Raw genomic sequence first — 17,696 nt, 5'->3', positions numbered from 1 at the left:
TCTCTCAAGATGGTTTTATCTTTTTTAATTAATTAATTTATTTATTCATTAGAGACACACACAGAGAGAGAGGCAGAGGGAGAAGCAGGCTCCATGCAGGGAGCCCGATGTGGGACTCGATCCCGGGACTCCAGGATCACGCCCTGAGCTGAAGGCAGATACTCAACCCCTGAGCCACCCAGGCATCCCCCAAGATGGTTTTAAAAATCAAATGGAGAACTCTCAGAGTGCTCTATAATCATTAATAAAAATACAAGTGTTAATTTCTACAGTAAGGTTTAAGAAAACATGGGGCAGCTGGGTGGCTCAGTTGGTTAAGGGTCTGACTCTTGATTTCAGCACAGGTTACGATCTCAGGGTTGTGAGATCAAGGCTGCACTGGGCTCTGCCCTAGACATGCAGCTTGCTTAAGATTTTCTCTCTCCCACTTCTCTCTCCCTCTCTGGAAAAGAGAGAGAGAGAAAAAAAAAGAAAGAAAAAGTGAGAGAAAGCAAGAAAAGAGAGCAGGAACTAAACTGAATGGTACTTCCTCATTATTGAGCCATAATCCATTCCCTTAGAAATCTCTGGGCAAATTTCACTGATGCCTATGTATTTATATTAGATTGCAATTTATAAACTAACATCCACCAGAGAATATAATGCCATCATCTTGGTTTATTTTACCCACCTGAACACCATCATAAAAGATGAACAAAGGAAAACCAATATTGTAGTCCTAATTCCCCCATCGTAAAATTCCTACTGCTGGGAATTCCAAGTGTATGTGTGTGCGTGTGTGTGTGTGTGTGTGTGTGTGTACACGTGCAGTGGGGAAAAACTGCTACCATACATGAAATGCTTCCTCTCACAGTCTTGAATAACTTCAGATGTTAAGTTTTGTTTTATGCTATATAAATATCTATGATCTTACCTCTGGTCTCTAGAGTCACTGGATCAGAATACTCTCCAGCTACAGCTTTGTTACAAGCTCGTACTCTGAAATTCATATATTTTGAATCAAACTTCAAGCCTGAAAAAAATGAAAATGGTTTTCAGATATGAAAAATAAAGGGATCTATTCCAAAAGTATGAGTATGAACCTTCAGACACTTTCCCTCCTTGGAACTACTTACTTACCTCTTTACTCCAGGAGAGTACACATTTATGTTAAAAAGGTGATAATGCCTCAAATAAGAGTAATCAAAATTTATCTATTACTTTCTTCAAAAGAAATAAATTATATACAGTTTACCAATGTGGATTTTTAAAAAATCTAGTGATAAAAAGGTACTTTCAAACCTTGTTAAAAGTGATGTTTCATTCAAGGAGAAATGCTAATTTAAAATAACATATTCAGGATGCCTAAATGGTTCAGCAGTTGAACATCTGCCTTTGGCTCAAGGTGTGATCCTGGAGTCCCAGGACTGAGTTCTGCATCAGGCCTGCTTCTCCTCCCTCTTCCTGTGTCTCTACCTCTCTCTCTGTGTCTCTCATGAATAAATAAATAAAATCTTTAAAAATAAATAAATAAATACATAAATAACATATTCAATTTCTGGAAAGAAGATATCCTAAACAATTTTTATATGTATGAAACATTGTCTTTTTATGTGAAAAATGAATTTAAAGAAAAAGTAAAGCATAGGAAACTCTGAAGTAATCAAGTCCAGATTAAAAAATCCTAATGTATGACATCTCTGACTGGCAACTCTGATTCTCAGAATTATGTTTGAGCCCCACAATGGACGTAGATTACTTTAAAAATAAATAAAATCTTTAAAATCTCAGTCTAAAAATTACTAGCTATGAGATCATCAACAACTTGACAGCCAGTTTTTGTATCTGCAAAATAGAATAATAGATTCAACTTCATAATTATAAAGATTAAATAATAATGTATTGTGTAATACACTTCAGCCCAGCTCCTGACAAATGGTAAGCGTTTAATAATGGTAATGTAACTGCTCATGCATAAGGTTGAACAATTCTGGAAACAGTTGGCCATTTCAAATACCAAAGCCCTATGTATGTAGAGATACCTTTTTAAAGACTTTTCAAAGGCTAACACAAATTTCTAATGCCAAGTCACAGCTCTTTAAGTATTACTGTGAAGGTAGTCATAAAAAGGTAAAAGCAACAATTTTTATAGTACCACTGAAATGCAGAGTAGTATGTATATCTAGAAAATTGACAGCTTTTTTATTATTAAAAAAAATCAAGGGTAAAATTCAATGTTATTCTGAAATATTGTTTCCAGAACACCCCTTCATGTTTGTTTTACGTACATTGTTTTACCAGATTACAAATATCCAGAACTAATTAAAATGAAAGTCTTCCTGATATTTTAAGAGAAATTTACTTCTATAATAAATTATAGAAAAAGTCAGCTTGGCCAAAGAAGCTTAACTTTATCTTTTAAAGTAACTCAAAATACTTTTCACAATTACACTTACTTTCTGAGAATGAGATTTATGAAATGCAGTCATCATTTTACCTGACAGTGTATATTCAGTACCCTTAATATTATCAATTGTCTCCCAGCATCGCTCATCCTTTACACGTGGAAGTCCATCAAAATTAGTTTTCCGATGTTCTAGTATAAAGTGATCAATCTTATTATCTTCTTCTGGCATTCTCCAAGCTACTGTTACAGAATTGTCTGCCACCAAACACTCTACTGGATCTATCTCTGGAGCTTTAGGGACTGAGAGGAAAAAAAAAAAAAAAAAGCTCATTTCTCATTTATTATACTACTAATCTAATATTTATGTTTATCATTCAAACTTTTTTTCATGTTGTTTTTAATGGTGTAATTGAATGAGGCTAACGGAAAGGATACTCTATAAAGGCAAAGTAACTATTTTTCAAAGTTCCATATAAAAATTCACGTTTAAAGTTTTTTCATAGACTTACTCAAAGTTTATTAATAAAATCCTAGTTGGCAAAAAGCAAGTCAAATATGCTAAAGATAAATAATCAAGAATAACTTGTTATTCCTCAACACACACTTTTTAATCTACTACTTCAAACAGCTATGGAATATAGATTACAATCTTGAAATCGTGACCAGAGCTAAAATCAAGAATCAGTAGCTGAGCTACTCAGGCACACCCCAAAGTATTAATTTTTAAAAACTATGACAACAAAGGAATTATACACAAAAGTTAAAATGCAAAGCAATGTAGAACTTAACAAATAACAAAGTAAACCAAATATTTTACATCTTAGACAAAATAATCAAGACCATGATGAGTCCTAGAGGTCCCTGGGTGGCTCAGTCAGTAAGTATCTGACCCTTAATCTCAGCCCTGGTCTTGATCTCAGAGTCAATGAGTTCAAGACTGTAGCCTAGCATTGGAGCCTACTTTAAAAAAAAAAGACCAATATGAAAAGAATTTGATATAAATTTGACATCTTCAAGCCTAACTAGTAAGAAAAGAGGAAGGGAGAAAAATGGGACAACTGATCTCCATTAAATATAGTCTCCAAAGTTCAACTCTTGTCTGTGTAATTGTACAATAAATATTTAGAATCTGATATACCTTATTAGTAAGATAAAAGATAACCAAGTAAGTATTTCTTTAAAGATTTTATTTATTTATTCATGAGAGAGGCAGAGACACAGGCACAGGGAGAAGCAGGTTCCCTATGGGGAGCCTGATACAAGACTAGATCCCAGGACCCCAGGATCATGACCTGAGCCAAAGGCAGACACTCAACCACTGACCCACCCAGGTGCCCTCCAATAAATATTTACCATTTGTCACTATGGTTAATTTTCTTAATCTAGCTTTTGTAGGGTTCTTGTCCCTATAATACATAACAAATGCTAATCTCAATTATTGAAACAAGCAATATAGACTAGTATTCACTGCCAAAAGAATAAACCACAGGCATTTATGAATTTAATATGCTCTGCACTGCCTACATGTGAGGAAATGTAACAGCCTATGGCATGTAATAATTTTGTAATTTTGCTGAGTCAAACGCCGGTACAAAAGCCTGAAAAGTCAAAAGCCTGAAAGTTCCAAGAGGCTGATGTAAAAGCAAAAAGCATTTAATTTGTTTTGTTTTGTTTTGTTTTTTTAAGCATTTAATTTGTAAGCAGGCCCAGCTAACTCCCCAGAATCTACATTTTAATTCAGCTGCTGTTCCAGTAAGAATGTATTGGCAAGTAGATATTTATTTCATGTGAATAATGGCCTCCAAAAGAGAACAAACTGCTAGAAGTGGCAACTGAGGTAAAAATGACAAAAAAAAAAAAAAATCCAAGAAAGTGATGATACCTGGAAGGAGAAAGAAAATTTTGATAATCTAAGAGTGGTATATGTCAAATTAAGGCTGACCTGGATCTAATGTGTGGAAAATTCACCCAAGATTCTATACAGAAGAGAAGAGTTCATCAAATGGGGGACAGAGCTTCAGGGTAAGATGAAAAGTGGTATATTTGTAACAGAAAAAAATACTTAGGAAATGCAGGATTTTCTTTGGAAATGAGAATGGAAAGCAATTCACAGCAATTTCTATAAAGTAACACTCAACTGGCAATAGTGTAAAAATTGGTTCAAGAATTTTATGTTCCTGCATGTGAATGTAAAAAGGCAAGTGACATCAACGCTGCCACAGATATGTTTCTCTTCTTAGCTGCAGGAGCTCAGAGAGGAGGAGGATATAAATTCTTAAGTTTTAGTGTATAAAAAATAGCTAAGAGTAGAAGAAAATGACTAGAATTATTATCACTACCACTTCCATTTTTCAAACTCAAGTAAGTGTACAACTCATGTTACTATACATACTACAGTGTAAGAGTTGATTTTTGTGGTGTTTATGGAACAGATTATTAAAGGATGAAGATATTGGTTTTTCGGGATGCCTGGGTGGCTCAGCGGTTGAGCGTCTGCCTTCAGCTCAGGGCATGATCCTGGGATCCCAATTGAGTCCCACACTGGGCTCCCTGCAGGGAACCTGCTTCTCCTTCTGCCTCTCTCTCTCTGTCTCTCTCTCTCTCTCTCTCTCTGTCTCTCATGAATAAATAAATAAAAATCTTTTTTTTAAAAAAAGGGATTTGTTTTTCTAAGTTAATCTGATTCCATCTTATGGGAAATTTTTATGCTATCACAGAATAAAAAATTAGTGACATGAATTCATCTTTCACAAATTTTAACAACCTACTATAATCTTCCTTTCAGATGAAATTCCTCCACAAAAGGTTTTCTTGTTTTTTATTATACTGCATTGCTTGAGACTGTCATAACACAGTTTGCCAAAAAAGGAAATCCTACTGTGTATGCAATCTACTTGACTTTTTAGTAGACATGGCCTTGGTCTGTTAAGCCATGACAGAAAACCCAAGAGAAGGAAAGTAATGGTGAAAAGACTGCTTTTTAACAGTTTTTTTCCAAAAAAAATCAAAATAATAATACTCATGTATACATTCATAATCCACAACTCCTGACTTTCCTTCTGAATTTAGAAATAGTGTGAATGACACTATAATAGTAATTCTGAAAGGCGAATTTACAGGTAGATATCCACTGACAAATATACCCCCTTCCTCTATACCTATGGTTCCTTCTGTCATCTTTTCCTTCTATAAACTCCTCTAGAGGGACGCCTGGGTGGCTCAGCAGTTTAGCGCCACCTTTGGCTAGGGCATGATGATCCTGGAGTCTTGGGATAGAGTCCCACACTGGGATCCCTGCATGGAGCCTGCTTCTCCCTCTGCCTGTGTCTCTGCCTCTCTCTCTCTCTCTCTCTTTCTCTCGCTCTGTCTCATGAATAAATAAAATCTTTAAAAAAAGAATAAACTCCTCTGGAACTACCACACAGGTTAATGCTTCACTTAAACTACCCTTCCTTATTAGTTCCATTTTGGTTTCATGACTACTAACCTATCTTTACAATCATATTTTAAAGTGCCTGACCAAATACTCAGAGAATGGTTTCATATGATCAACACTCTCTATTCAAAAACAGCTAATCTCCAAAAATTAAAGCCAGTTCTAACTAGAACCTGTAATAAAAAGCACCTGTAAATAAGTAAAACAAACACCTGATCCCTCAAATCATCATGTTCAAACTGTTTTAGCTATCAACCTAACACCACTTCTTGACGTTAGCTAAAAAGAGAATACCAACAAACGGTCCTTAGTTTGCTTTCTCACATAAGTGGGAAAAATTGGGGGCTCAATTTCAAGTGGTTTTTGCTATCCTCATACTAACCCTTATACTAATACTCTAATAAACCAATTTTAACCTATTACTACTGGAAATAAAAGTTCATCTAAGCCAACAACCACAACTATACTGGTAATGGCAGCAGCTAATATGCACTGAGTATTAACTAAGTGCCTGGCACTATTTTCAAGCGATTCAGAGGTTTGAATTCATTTAATCCTCATACAAACCCTAGAAGAGTAACATCACATTTTCAAGATGAAGAAAATGAAACAAAATTAAATAATTTGTTCAAGGTTCACAGTAAGTAAATGGCAACCAGGATTCAAGTCTAAGTCTGGCCCCCAAACCCACTGTTAACCATCATGGTATATTGCTTCTCTTTACCAAATTAACAATCATAGATATCCCTTTAATAGGAATCTCAAAATGGGACTCCTGGGTGGCTCAGCAGTTGAGCGTCTGCCTTTGGCTCAGGCGTGATCCCAGAGTCCCTGGATTGAGTCCCACAACAGGCTTCCTGCAAAGAACCTGCTTCTTTCTCTGCCTATGTCTCTGTCTCTGTGTGTGTCTCTAAAATCTTTTTTAAAAATTCTCAAAATGGAATTTTTACTACCAGTAAAATAATTCTCTAAAAATAAAGGCTACCAAATTTAATTATTCCTTAGCTGAATGAAGGAAAAAACCCACACTATACTTAATATTTACATTTCAAAGTCCATTACAATAAAACACTTCACATGTAATATATGTACATACTTACCAGGCAAAAACTTCAAAGTTTGCAGCATCTGTCTTTCCTGAGAAAAATCCACCATTAAATGAGTCATGTTGTCACTGACCTTTGGTTTCAAAGAAAGGCGAAAGGCTGAAGCCATTGTTACTCTACGGTAAACACAAATATACTTTTAAAAATAAAAGAATGGAGAGTATGCCATATTTAATTTATAAATGAAGATAGAAGTTATTTCATTTTAGTGATTTCAGAAACTATAACAAAGGTAACAAAGCTAAAAAGAAATTTGTTCTGAGTCTTTAGAAAATTAACTAAATAAAAAACTTAAAATATTTTTAAATTTAGACATTTAATATAACTTTAAGTAACTTTCTTCCAGCCAGTTTTATAAAATTGCACACAAAAATTTCACAAAAGAAAATATCCCTTATAAATCATCGTTCACAGACCCAACAGGTGTCTGAACCTATGTACACTCAATCTCACTGACTTCCTGATGCCAACCTCATTCCTTTTCATATGCCAAATAATGAACTCTACACTCTCCTTAGTAGTCATAGCTACTCCCTGTAACCTCAATTAAGAGTAAAAGTACCCTGACCAAATACTGTACAGCCTAGTACCTGCTAAAGATAGGGCATGGATGAGAAAGGAGAGAAGTAAAATCACAATTTTGAATACCATGCTAGTAGGTATCACCCTGATGTATCAACATCTGATACATGGAAGGATACAAGGAGAAACAGCCCATATGCCATGGAAATAATAGTTCAATAAATATTTATTAGATGGGTGTGGTATAAAAAAAAAACAGACATATACACAAAAGAAGCTATATCAGACCTCATTTTACCCAAAGTATGGGGACACTTTTCTGTCAATTAAAACTAGAGATTAAAAGAAATTCTCATATTCTATTAATTTGTCATTTTATCTCAAATTTCTATTTTCACATTACAGTAAATTTCCACAAGTGTCACAAAGTAACGTCCCTTATTATCTTTGGTCAAAGAATGATTAAAAGTACTATTCATGGAATATTGTCCTGTTAATGCATAATTTGGGAGAAGAAGTAAAGCTGACAAACAAAGGGAATACTAGGCCTAGTTATTTAGATCTGGCAAATCTACCCAGATATAATGCGGTATAAAAGATATTAAATTTATTGCTGCATTCAATTATTTTATTTCACTTTAAAACTAGGAAAGTAATCACTTTATTAATAACAGTGAGTCAACAATAGCTGAACTATCGATCAAGAAGAATGTTCTATACTGAAATACAACTTATGGGGAAGTGAACTCACTGAAAACCAAGCATAATGCTGAATATTTCACACACATTACTTTAAGCTGTTGGTTCTCAAAAATTAAATTTCAGATTACATCAATAAGAGGTTAGGAACAAAACCTAAGTCTTACTTTGTTCTTTAAAGCCCCAAGTATCTTTTCGTTTGAAGACTTCTGAAAGAGCTATATTCAGATAGGTACTTAGTATAAATGACCACTCAATCAATGAAACTACTTGGATTTGAAACTACTTGGATGCTTCTAAATCTACTTAAATGTTGACAGCTGTTGAAAAAATCTAAAAGTATTTTAGGGAATTTAAATCTAAAATTTTATCTATAAAACTTGATTTTAGGATGTCTGGGTGGCTCAGCAGTTGAGTATCTGCCTTCGGCTCAGGTCGTGATCCCAGAGTCCCGGGATCGAGTTCCACATCGGAGTCCCCTCGGGGAACCTGTTTCTTTCTCCCTTTGCCTATGTCTCTGCCTCTCTCTCTGTATCTCCCATGAATAAATACAATCTTAAAAAAAAAAAAAACTTGGTTTTAATCACTGTAGCCTCAAAGAAAAAGAATGTCCTCCGAAAGTGCATTAGAAAGGTCCATCAAAACCTAAACTGAATAAATTTAGGTAATTGTGCCTGAAAGCCCAAATCAACAACCTAAAAATCCATAGATAATTCTCTACAAGAACCAGATGGTTAGGAATGTTTTAATTCACCTTGACTTTTTTTATTTATTGCCTATAGTACAAATTGAATACAAAGATCCTTTCCCCTCAGTTTCATTTTTACAAAGAAAATATAACTGCAAAACATATAAATGAACACTTTCCATTTCCTCAAATTATCTAATTAACTTGACTCACCTTTTCATGACCCCTTTCTTTCAAGAAGCATAAGTCCACAGCAAACCTCAACTAATCCTCTTCCAACATTACTAAAAGCACCCATAAATACATATCAGTGATTGGTAAAGTTAGAGAGATCTGCTATTATCTTTTCATTTCAGTTGCTTAGTTCTTCTTGTCATTCCCACTGTTTCTCCTGCATAACTTCTACCACAACAAATGATAAATATTCAGTTCTCACAAATGATTTTTACATATTTGATTCTCTGCTCAAGTATGTTAGACACTCTTTCTTAAACATCATTTTTGCCCTCATATAAGAGAATAATCCTTCTTCACTAGTAAAAATCATCTTACTATGATTATGTATTTAAATTATTTTTATATCATAAATGGCAATGATGGAATTCTAGCAGCTTGCTTCTAGCAGCACCTAATAAAATATATAAGAGAAACCTGGACATTTTGAAGTTAAAAATCAAGTTTAAAAAATTAAGTCAAGACCCAGAAGTGTTCTTGAGAAGGAAGTAATAATTTCATGGGTAGCCAAAATAGATAATGTATAAGCTTTTTTTTGGGGGGGGGGGCTTGCCGTGACAGAGAAAAGGAATTCCAACTCCTAAGATCACCTGAAAACTAATTAAATCAAGTCAAGAAGTGGGCATAGAAGAGGCAAAGAGGTCAAGCTTTACCAAAGCTTTGCATTCAGCCATGAAAATTCATCATTAAATTGTGACAAAGCTGAACAAAGAAAGATGTCAGGGGTAAGGACAGATTCTTGGAAGTAGAGAACCATACAGATTCCTAGGAGAGGAACAAGAGAAGATCTTGCAAGGGCTCTTGAAAAGTCTTTGGATAAGCCGAAGCCTGATTAGGAAGTGACTTCTAATCCAGAAAATCAGAGACCATAGCAAGACTTAGGGAAGTATGTGCCTAAACTGAAGAATAATCTAGCCACAGTGAAAGATGGGTTACACATAGCAAATTCCAGCAGATACAACCTAATTCTATCTTACTCAAAAAACTGACCTACCTAGCACCTACCTACTCACATAGCCAATACTTTTCACCTTCAGACTCTCATAATCACCTTTCTACATCCAGAATAAGATGATCCATGCTTTTAACCATTCCCTGATATAAAATACACCAAAATACCTAAAAATTAGTATTTGTACTGAGAGTGCTACGAGTGCCATGTGAATCTTGCCTCTAGTCAAATAATAGACGATCAGAAAAACAGAATTGAAGGCTTCAGCCAAGATTGTAACAATAGACACACTGGTTTTCACACAATCCATGATGAATACTTTTGTGAATTATCTGATGAAGAATAAATAGTTTAGTCTCAGATTCAGAGTGGTGTTTTGAAGAGATATGCCTTTCAGAGAATCTCATAATCCTCAAAGGAAGAAACTTTAAGGGATAATCTCACTATCATCAATGCTCAGTGACTAACCAGGAAGATCAAAACCATCCCTTCTGTGGTAACTCAATCCAAAACTGTCAGCAGCTTTTTTAGCCCTTTGGTGTACTCATTACAGCAAGTACTAAATTACCTTTCTGAATCCTGGCTCTACCAATGAGAAAGTCTTTCATTAAGGTCATCACTTTCTTTAATTTTCTCTTCCCATACATTAGATAGTAGTGGCATGAAAAATAGAAAGAGATGGCACCAGGAACAGGATGGAATGAGAATACAAAGGTGTTAAACAGGAGAGCACTGAAGTAGGAGAGCTTTAGCTCTTGAGGACTATTAACAATGCTATGACTTCTCAGAAAATAGGACATACTTATAAAATTATGAACAAAAAAACATTGCAGGAATATATTTTTTAATTATCCAAAATGGGTCCCCATCCATTCATAGCTAATTAAGAACTGTACTAAAACTAACTATATAATATCAGAAATGAAATTCTTTAAGTATATAATTGTCCACAACTGTTTTTTTAACCCTGCTAATATACTGTTTATCCCATAAGATATGCAAAAGACATTTTCTTTTTTTGTACATGGCATTAGGTATTTTTATTTTAACCAACAAAAGTGAAATAAGAAACTTTTCTTGAATTTCATTTCTGACTTAAATATTGACACTTATATAAAAATGTAGGTTTTATACCATACCTATCCTTGATCTGTCTGGCAGCCTTGGAGCAAATCAGGGAGAAGAGAAAGAAGGCAGTTAGTGCTTTTCATGCAAGTTTCAATGGCAGTGACATGCAAGAAAAGTTAGGATAAAATCCTGGAATAGATTAGTTCACAGTCACCCAAAACATGAATTACAGGAAATTTGTACAGTTCACATCAGCCTGCATAATGTGATGTTAGAACTATAGCAAAAACAATATCCAGACCCCATATAAATCACCTTAAAAGGAGGAAAACTGAACACTTCAAACTAATTCCAGATGACTATAAATGATTTTCCTTACCTTAAGATTATCAAAATAAACCTCCATTTCCATTCAGTCTGACACGCTTCAACTAGAACAATCAATCTCCTTCATGGGGCACACATTTCTATGCAATCTAATGATTTTCTTATACATTTCAAATCTGCTCTCCAATTTTTCTTCAATGATCTCTTTCACCACTTCATTATGGTTGCTCCAAGTTTTCTCTATATGCCTTCCCTGGGCAAAGACTTTGCATTTTGAGGGCTTGCCTGCTAACATATAAAACTGAGCTGCCGTTCTACAATCCTTTACCCCAAAGAGTGAAGCGATAATGACAAAAATTCAGACGAGGAGAAATCAGAGAAATACTTCTAGCAATAGGTTCTTTCCCTGAGATGACTTCATAGAACCTGCTAACTTAAGCCTACTTGGCATGAGATATCTTTTTTTTTTTTTTTTTTTTTTGAGAATGCTAGCACAAATTTACGAATTTAGGAAAGGGCACAGCTGTCACTTGGTGCTGTAGAGTATACAGGAAAACAATACACATAAAATCCACTGTCCCCTTCACATTTACATACAATATATTCAACAACAGTTTTTCTCCCCCAAACTGACCACAATTAACAATGCATCTAATGTAAACCATGATTATTTTGCTCTACACTCTATCCTAGGCCGAGCACAAAGCTTGCCACATGGTGATACTAATAATTATTAAATTTAACTGAACACTAATTTGATGTATATAGCAATGTTTCCGTTGCATCTCTTCTTCAGTTCTAACACTGTTCTTACTTGGTATTGGTCATTTTTATATCTATCCTAAAATAATGTGGTCTTGAGTACCTTTCTACACAAAAAAACAGAACTGACATTTACGAGATGAGCATATGAGACATTTCCAGCACTACAATAATCAATTGTGAGATCCTGTATACTAATCATTCTCTTTTCTTTATTAAGAAATTTTAGTCTTCACTCGTTCTATAGATCCTTTCCAAGCTTCACATTTTACAGCAAACAACCCAACCCATTGGCATTAATACGTGTCTTACATCCTGACATGACTTTGGTACTAGGAATAAGAAATGTTAAAGTCAATTACAAAAATTTTTTTTAAATTATTGTCATTACAGCTAGAATTACAACCAAGGATTTTAATATAAGTGTCAGGGAAGAGAAAAAGGAGACTCCTCTGCTCTTGATGTTTCTTTACATATAGATAAGTGCCTAAGTGCTACTAGCATTAATCACTCCCTTAGCCTCTCTCTAATCCTTCATTTCTTCAGGTGAGGAGAAAGGACTTAATCTGATTACGAGTTTGAAAGGAGAAACTAGAAATAAGCTCAGCTATTTTCCCTCTTTCTGGAAGCTTGCTTGCCTACAGGGAACATATATTCTGTTCTTTCCCTCTGTGTAGGAAGTTTCACAGAAACAGGTGCTCGCGTGCGCTCTCTCTCTCTCTCTCACGCGCGCGCGCGCACACACACACACACACACACACAGAGTCGAGGTACCCTTGTATTGACCATATCTGGGTGGGAAAGTCTGACTAACTCTAGGATTCAATATTAGAAAGCTTGCCCACTGATATAAGCTAAAATTCTCTAATATCATTTTATTGGTATTTGGCCTCTTATCAACTTTATTGCTTTATTTCCCAACTGTTTTAGAATTTGGTTAGAAGAATGTTACTTATCAATCACTCCCAAAGAACCTAACAATATGGAGACCATAACTATCTTTTTCTAAACATTGATTTTCTTTCATCTTTCAAGAACATTATGCAGTATGCATGTTTAATTCCCCCACAACAAATTGAACTTAAAATATTAAAGTAATAATAATAATTTCCCTACAACCATTTTTTAAAGTGATCTCTACACCCAATACGGTGCTCAAACTTACAACCCTGAGATTAAGAGTCACATGCTCTACTGATTCAGCCAGCCTGGCACCCCCAATACTGTATTTTAAACTAACCAGAATGATTCAATTGTGTGTCTAGTATTATTTAACTCAGTGACTTTTTTTAGTGTGTCTGTGTACAAGTGTGCACGTGTGCACATGCATGTAAAGCTTCCTTTCATCATTTAATGTACTAGGCTGCTTGTGACAAACCAGAAAAGAAACAGATGAAAAGCCAAATAATGCTGGAAAAGTTGTCATCTTGTGTATTTATATATAAACATACCCAGGTGATCAAACTGAAGACTCAGCGGTTCCTCTTTCATTTAGGTTCGAATTTAACAGTATATACACTGTGTAAATGCAGAAGGGGTTGAAAAAGTTATTCTGTGCAATGATAAAAGAGTAGAAAGTCTCAAATTCTGAAGATACTTCTCTAAAAGGGCCCAATTTTAAGAAACATCTTAAATTGGAAAACAAATGGTTTAATTTTTTTTCTGGAATTTCTTCTCCCAAAGTAGAAATCTATCCAAAAGATACACATTACTGTACTGCTTGATTTCTGTAAATTTCAATTTCAAGAGTGATGTTATTTTGTCAATTAAACGTCTCTGTTTACCAAGTACAAAACGATTCCAGAATGAACAGGCCTCAGTTAATTCTTTAGATTTTTGGGTAATGCTACTTATTGTACATTATTAGAAAGTTTTCAAGAAGCATTAGCCACATTACCTTGCTCAATATCACTATTTTCTATTTCAATTTCAATCACTATTTCCATTTCAATCTTCCACTGAAATCTTGGTTGCCAACACTTCATTTCTCTTTATTCTAATCAGAGTTGGTTCCTTTCTCCCTCATTCCCTTCCTCCATCTCTCAATAATTGTTTTCAAAATAAATCTTATAATTCTGATCCTTTATCAGTTATAGGAATCTATCACCTGAGACCAAACGCCCTTAAAAAGACCTGTAATAAGAGTACAAGTAGAAGTAATCACAAATGGTTCTTCATAATTACCAATTAAATATAAAGAAGTTAAACCAGATATTTTCCCAATCTTTCTTGTTTTTAATCTGCTATAAGTAAATACAGAAACTATTTTCTTCCATGAGTTTAATTTAACAAGCACTCTGAAAGTTCAGATCTTATTTTTTCTATATTTCTTACTATCATATTTTTCTCCTTTTATAGAAAGATGTTATATAGAAAGTACCCTAGAAAATAACTCTACTGTGAAGCAGCTAACTTAACAGTATTTTCTAAACATTAAAATGGGAATAATAATAAAACAAAATATGTTTTAGATCTTGCTTATTGTATTCAATGAATCATTTACCCAAAAAGAACAAAATTTGGTATTTCTAAATATCTTCCCAATTAGCAAAAGTTCTAAAACACCTCAGCAAAAAATATGGAGCATGAGACCAAAGGCTTAAGAGATCTGAGTTTCACACCACATTAACCAGCAAATCACTTAACTCTTAGGATTCAATTATCTTATCTATAAAATGATGAGTACTAAAGCATCTTCAAACCCTAAAAGTCCATCCTAAGCCATCTTATTTGCACACAGTAGCTTTTAAAAATTATCCAAAATAAATTAAGCATTTTAACAATCTAATTCTCTGAAATATAGGCTGAAGTGAAGAGGCCGCAAGGGAAAAGTTAGTTAAAATCAGAGCATTAATAAAAAGCAACAAAAATAATATAATTGACCCTTAACAATTTGAACTGCATGGGTCCACCTATATGCAGGATTTTATAACACAGTGCTGTAAATGTATTTTCTTTTCCTTATGATTTTCTTAGTAATATTTTCTCTAGCTTATTTTAAGAATTGAGCATGTAATACATATAACACAAAATATGCATTAATCGACTATGTTATAGGTAAGTCTTCTTGTCAACAATGAGTAGTTAAGATTTGGGTGAGTCAAAAGTCAGACATGGATTTTAAACTACATGGGGCTCAGTGCTCATAATTCTCATGTTTTTTAAAGGCCAACTGTATATCTGTTTCTGGGTAACAACAGAAAATAATACACTCACACTGTCAAAATGATGAATCCAGCAAAAACTAGATTTCAAAACTGGCATTTGCCTGACATGATTTGTCTTTATTTTGATTTGCAGTAAAGCCCAATAGAGTTCCTACTAACACTCTCAATGCCACACAACACTAAGAAACTTTTCAAGTCTTGTCTGTATATTTACATGGTCTTATACTTCAGATTTTCCTCTTAGATTTGGGATAGAAAATTTTGTAATATTTCCTTGAGACAATCTGAAAATGACTAACAGGCAAACATACAATACTTTTCCAATACTTTTTACAATACATAACTGAGACTTCTACCCTCACTCTAAAAATACCATATTAAGGAATGACTTGGGAAATGCGAGGGATTCATCAAGAGAAAGTGAAAAAAATATAGCTTCAATATGCTATTTCTCATTTGGAAAAAATACCAGCATTAAAAAAAAAAAAACTAAAACAAAAACACTGCAAAGCAGTTGATTCCATATGTTAAAAGTTTTATATTTTCTATACATATGTTTATAAAAAGAACTACTTTTCAAAAAATATGATCATCTTAGTCTTCACAAGCTATAGTAAATAACTGGAAATAAACTTTGAATACAGTACTGCATACATCTGTTCTATAAGTAAGCACATTTATATAACAGGAAACTTTATTTCTGTAAGACTTAAACATCCACAAATGAAATAAAGGTGAAAAATTATAGTCTGGACTATTCTTAACAAATATTTACATTTGTCTTTAAATTGCCTCAGTAACTAAAATCATGCATGCTTTCAGTGAAGGTCCTCTTCTCTCAGCATTCCTGATTTCAACCCACAGAAAACACTTCTGCCAATACTTCTATTCCCTTGAAAACATACAGAGCTTCTATCCTTTTTGTTTGTTCCTCCCAGTAGTTAGAAGCTGACATTGACTGAACAATATGCCAGTGGCTAGTTACTGTGAGTCTAAAGTGGGAAATACACAAAACCTCCCTTTTCATCTGTGATCAAGTGCAGAAGACACTGTTCCCCTTTCACCCCACTTTGTATTTTTTATTCCAGGAAAGGCTTTGTGTACTGGTGACCAGTACCTCCCTTCTAGTCAGACAACTGGGTTACATGTGGCAAGATAGTGAGGAAGTGGATGGTTAATGACTTGGAAATACCCCACAGACTCAGCTATTTTCATTTTTTTTAAGATTTTATTTATTTATTCATGAGAGAGACAGAGAGAGAGGGGGGCAAAGACACAGGCAGAGGGAGAAGCAGGCTCTGTGCAAAGGAGCCCAATGGGGGACTTGATCCCAGGACCCTGGGATCACCACCTGAGCCAAAGGCAGACACTCAACCACTCAGCTACCCAGGTATCCAAACTAGGCTCTTTTCAAATGTAGAATTCAAGTTCTATATTCGGGGTAGGAAAATAGAAATATTAATTTTGGGGGCACCTGGGTGACTCAGCTGGTTAAGCGTCTGCCTTCCGCTCAGTGGAGAGAGCCTGCTTCTCCCTCTCCTTTTGCCTGACACTCTGCCTACTTGTGCTCTCTGTCAAATAAAATAAAATCTTAAAAAAAGAGAGAAAGAAGTATTAATTTTGTCAAAGGATCCAAGCAATGCAGGCTATTAGCAGAGAAGCCAGGTATGGTGGAGTTTCAGCTACTTGTCCATCCAGAAATAAAGCAAATGATCCAAATCTCATTTGCTGGTGATCCTTCTTCATATATTTACTATCAACCAAACTCCTAACAATTTAAAAAAATTAGTGAAAAATAAAACCAATTTGTAATACCAAATTTTTAAAAATTAGTGTAAGTATGTTCCAAAAATCCTTTCCCATTTGTGCCATTTTTACCCGTTCATTTTCAGATTGCCTAATGCTGATAAATAGCATAGCTTCATATTCAATTCTCATAATGAGGTACTGTAAGGTGATTATTTAAATATTAGTATTTAAATTACTCTTTTTGAAGATAATAAAGTCTAAAAAGATTCATGGGCTGGATTCTAGCCTATGATTTTTTGTGCCCATGAACTATTCATACTAGTCTGATTTAATCACTTTAATATGGGATATTCATAAACAGCACACCTTAAAAGAATTTTTTTCCAAATTTCTAAAAATATACTAGATAATTATTCTTCAAAGCCAAATAAAATTGATCTTCAAAGTCATCTTCCCTATTTTGTCAGCAATTAGGTGTTTGAGGCAAGCCTCTAGTACATCCAGTTATCTAAGAAAGTGAATTTGGTTTTTGACTTGGAATCAAACCATTATTTGGATACTATTTGGATGTACTAATAATTTCAAACAACTCTCAGTTAA

At 34.4% G+C, this 17,696-nt stretch overlaps 1 protein-coding gene and 1 long non-coding RNA gene across 10 annotated transcripts in view; one reads left to right on the top strand and one right to left on the bottom strand.

Moving 5' to 3' along the window:
* LOC140641809 (uncharacterized) overlaps nt 1-17,696 on the top strand; it is a 70,868-nt gene that overhangs the window by 17,243 nt on the left and 35,929 nt on the right. The window lies entirely within an intron of this gene.
* FSD1L (fibronectin type III and SPRY domain containing 1 like) overlaps nt 1-17,696 on the bottom strand; it is a 72,563-nt gene that overhangs the window by 23,496 nt on the left and 31,371 nt on the right. For all 9 annotated transcript variants that reach the window (XR_012038399.1, XM_072842227.1, XM_072842221.1 and 6 more), the window contains exons 5-8: nt 11,163-11,185; nt 6,923-7,044; nt 2,477-2,686; nt 914-1,012 (exon numbers count right to left, since the gene is read on the bottom strand). Coding sequence is in view for 8 of the 9 variants with exons in the window: in XM_072842227.1 (XP_072698328.1) it covers nt 914-1,012; nt 2,477-2,686; nt 6,923-7,044; nt 11,163-11,185 (454 nt within the window). In the remaining variant the exon portion in view is untranslated. The remainder of the gene's footprint in view (nt 1-913; nt 1,013-2,476; nt 2,687-6,922; nt 7,045-11,162; nt 11,186-17,696) is intronic.

The sequence above is a fragment of the Canis lupus genome, chromosome 10 (genome assembly GCF_048164855.1).
Source record: "Canis lupus baileyi chromosome 10, mCanLup2.hap1, whole genome shotgun sequence".
NCBI lineage: Eukaryota > Metazoa > Chordata > Mammalia > Carnivora > Canidae > Canis > Canis lupus.
Note: the sequence above shows the minus strand (reverse complement) of the source record. Positions and strands in the feature narration are given on the sequence as shown.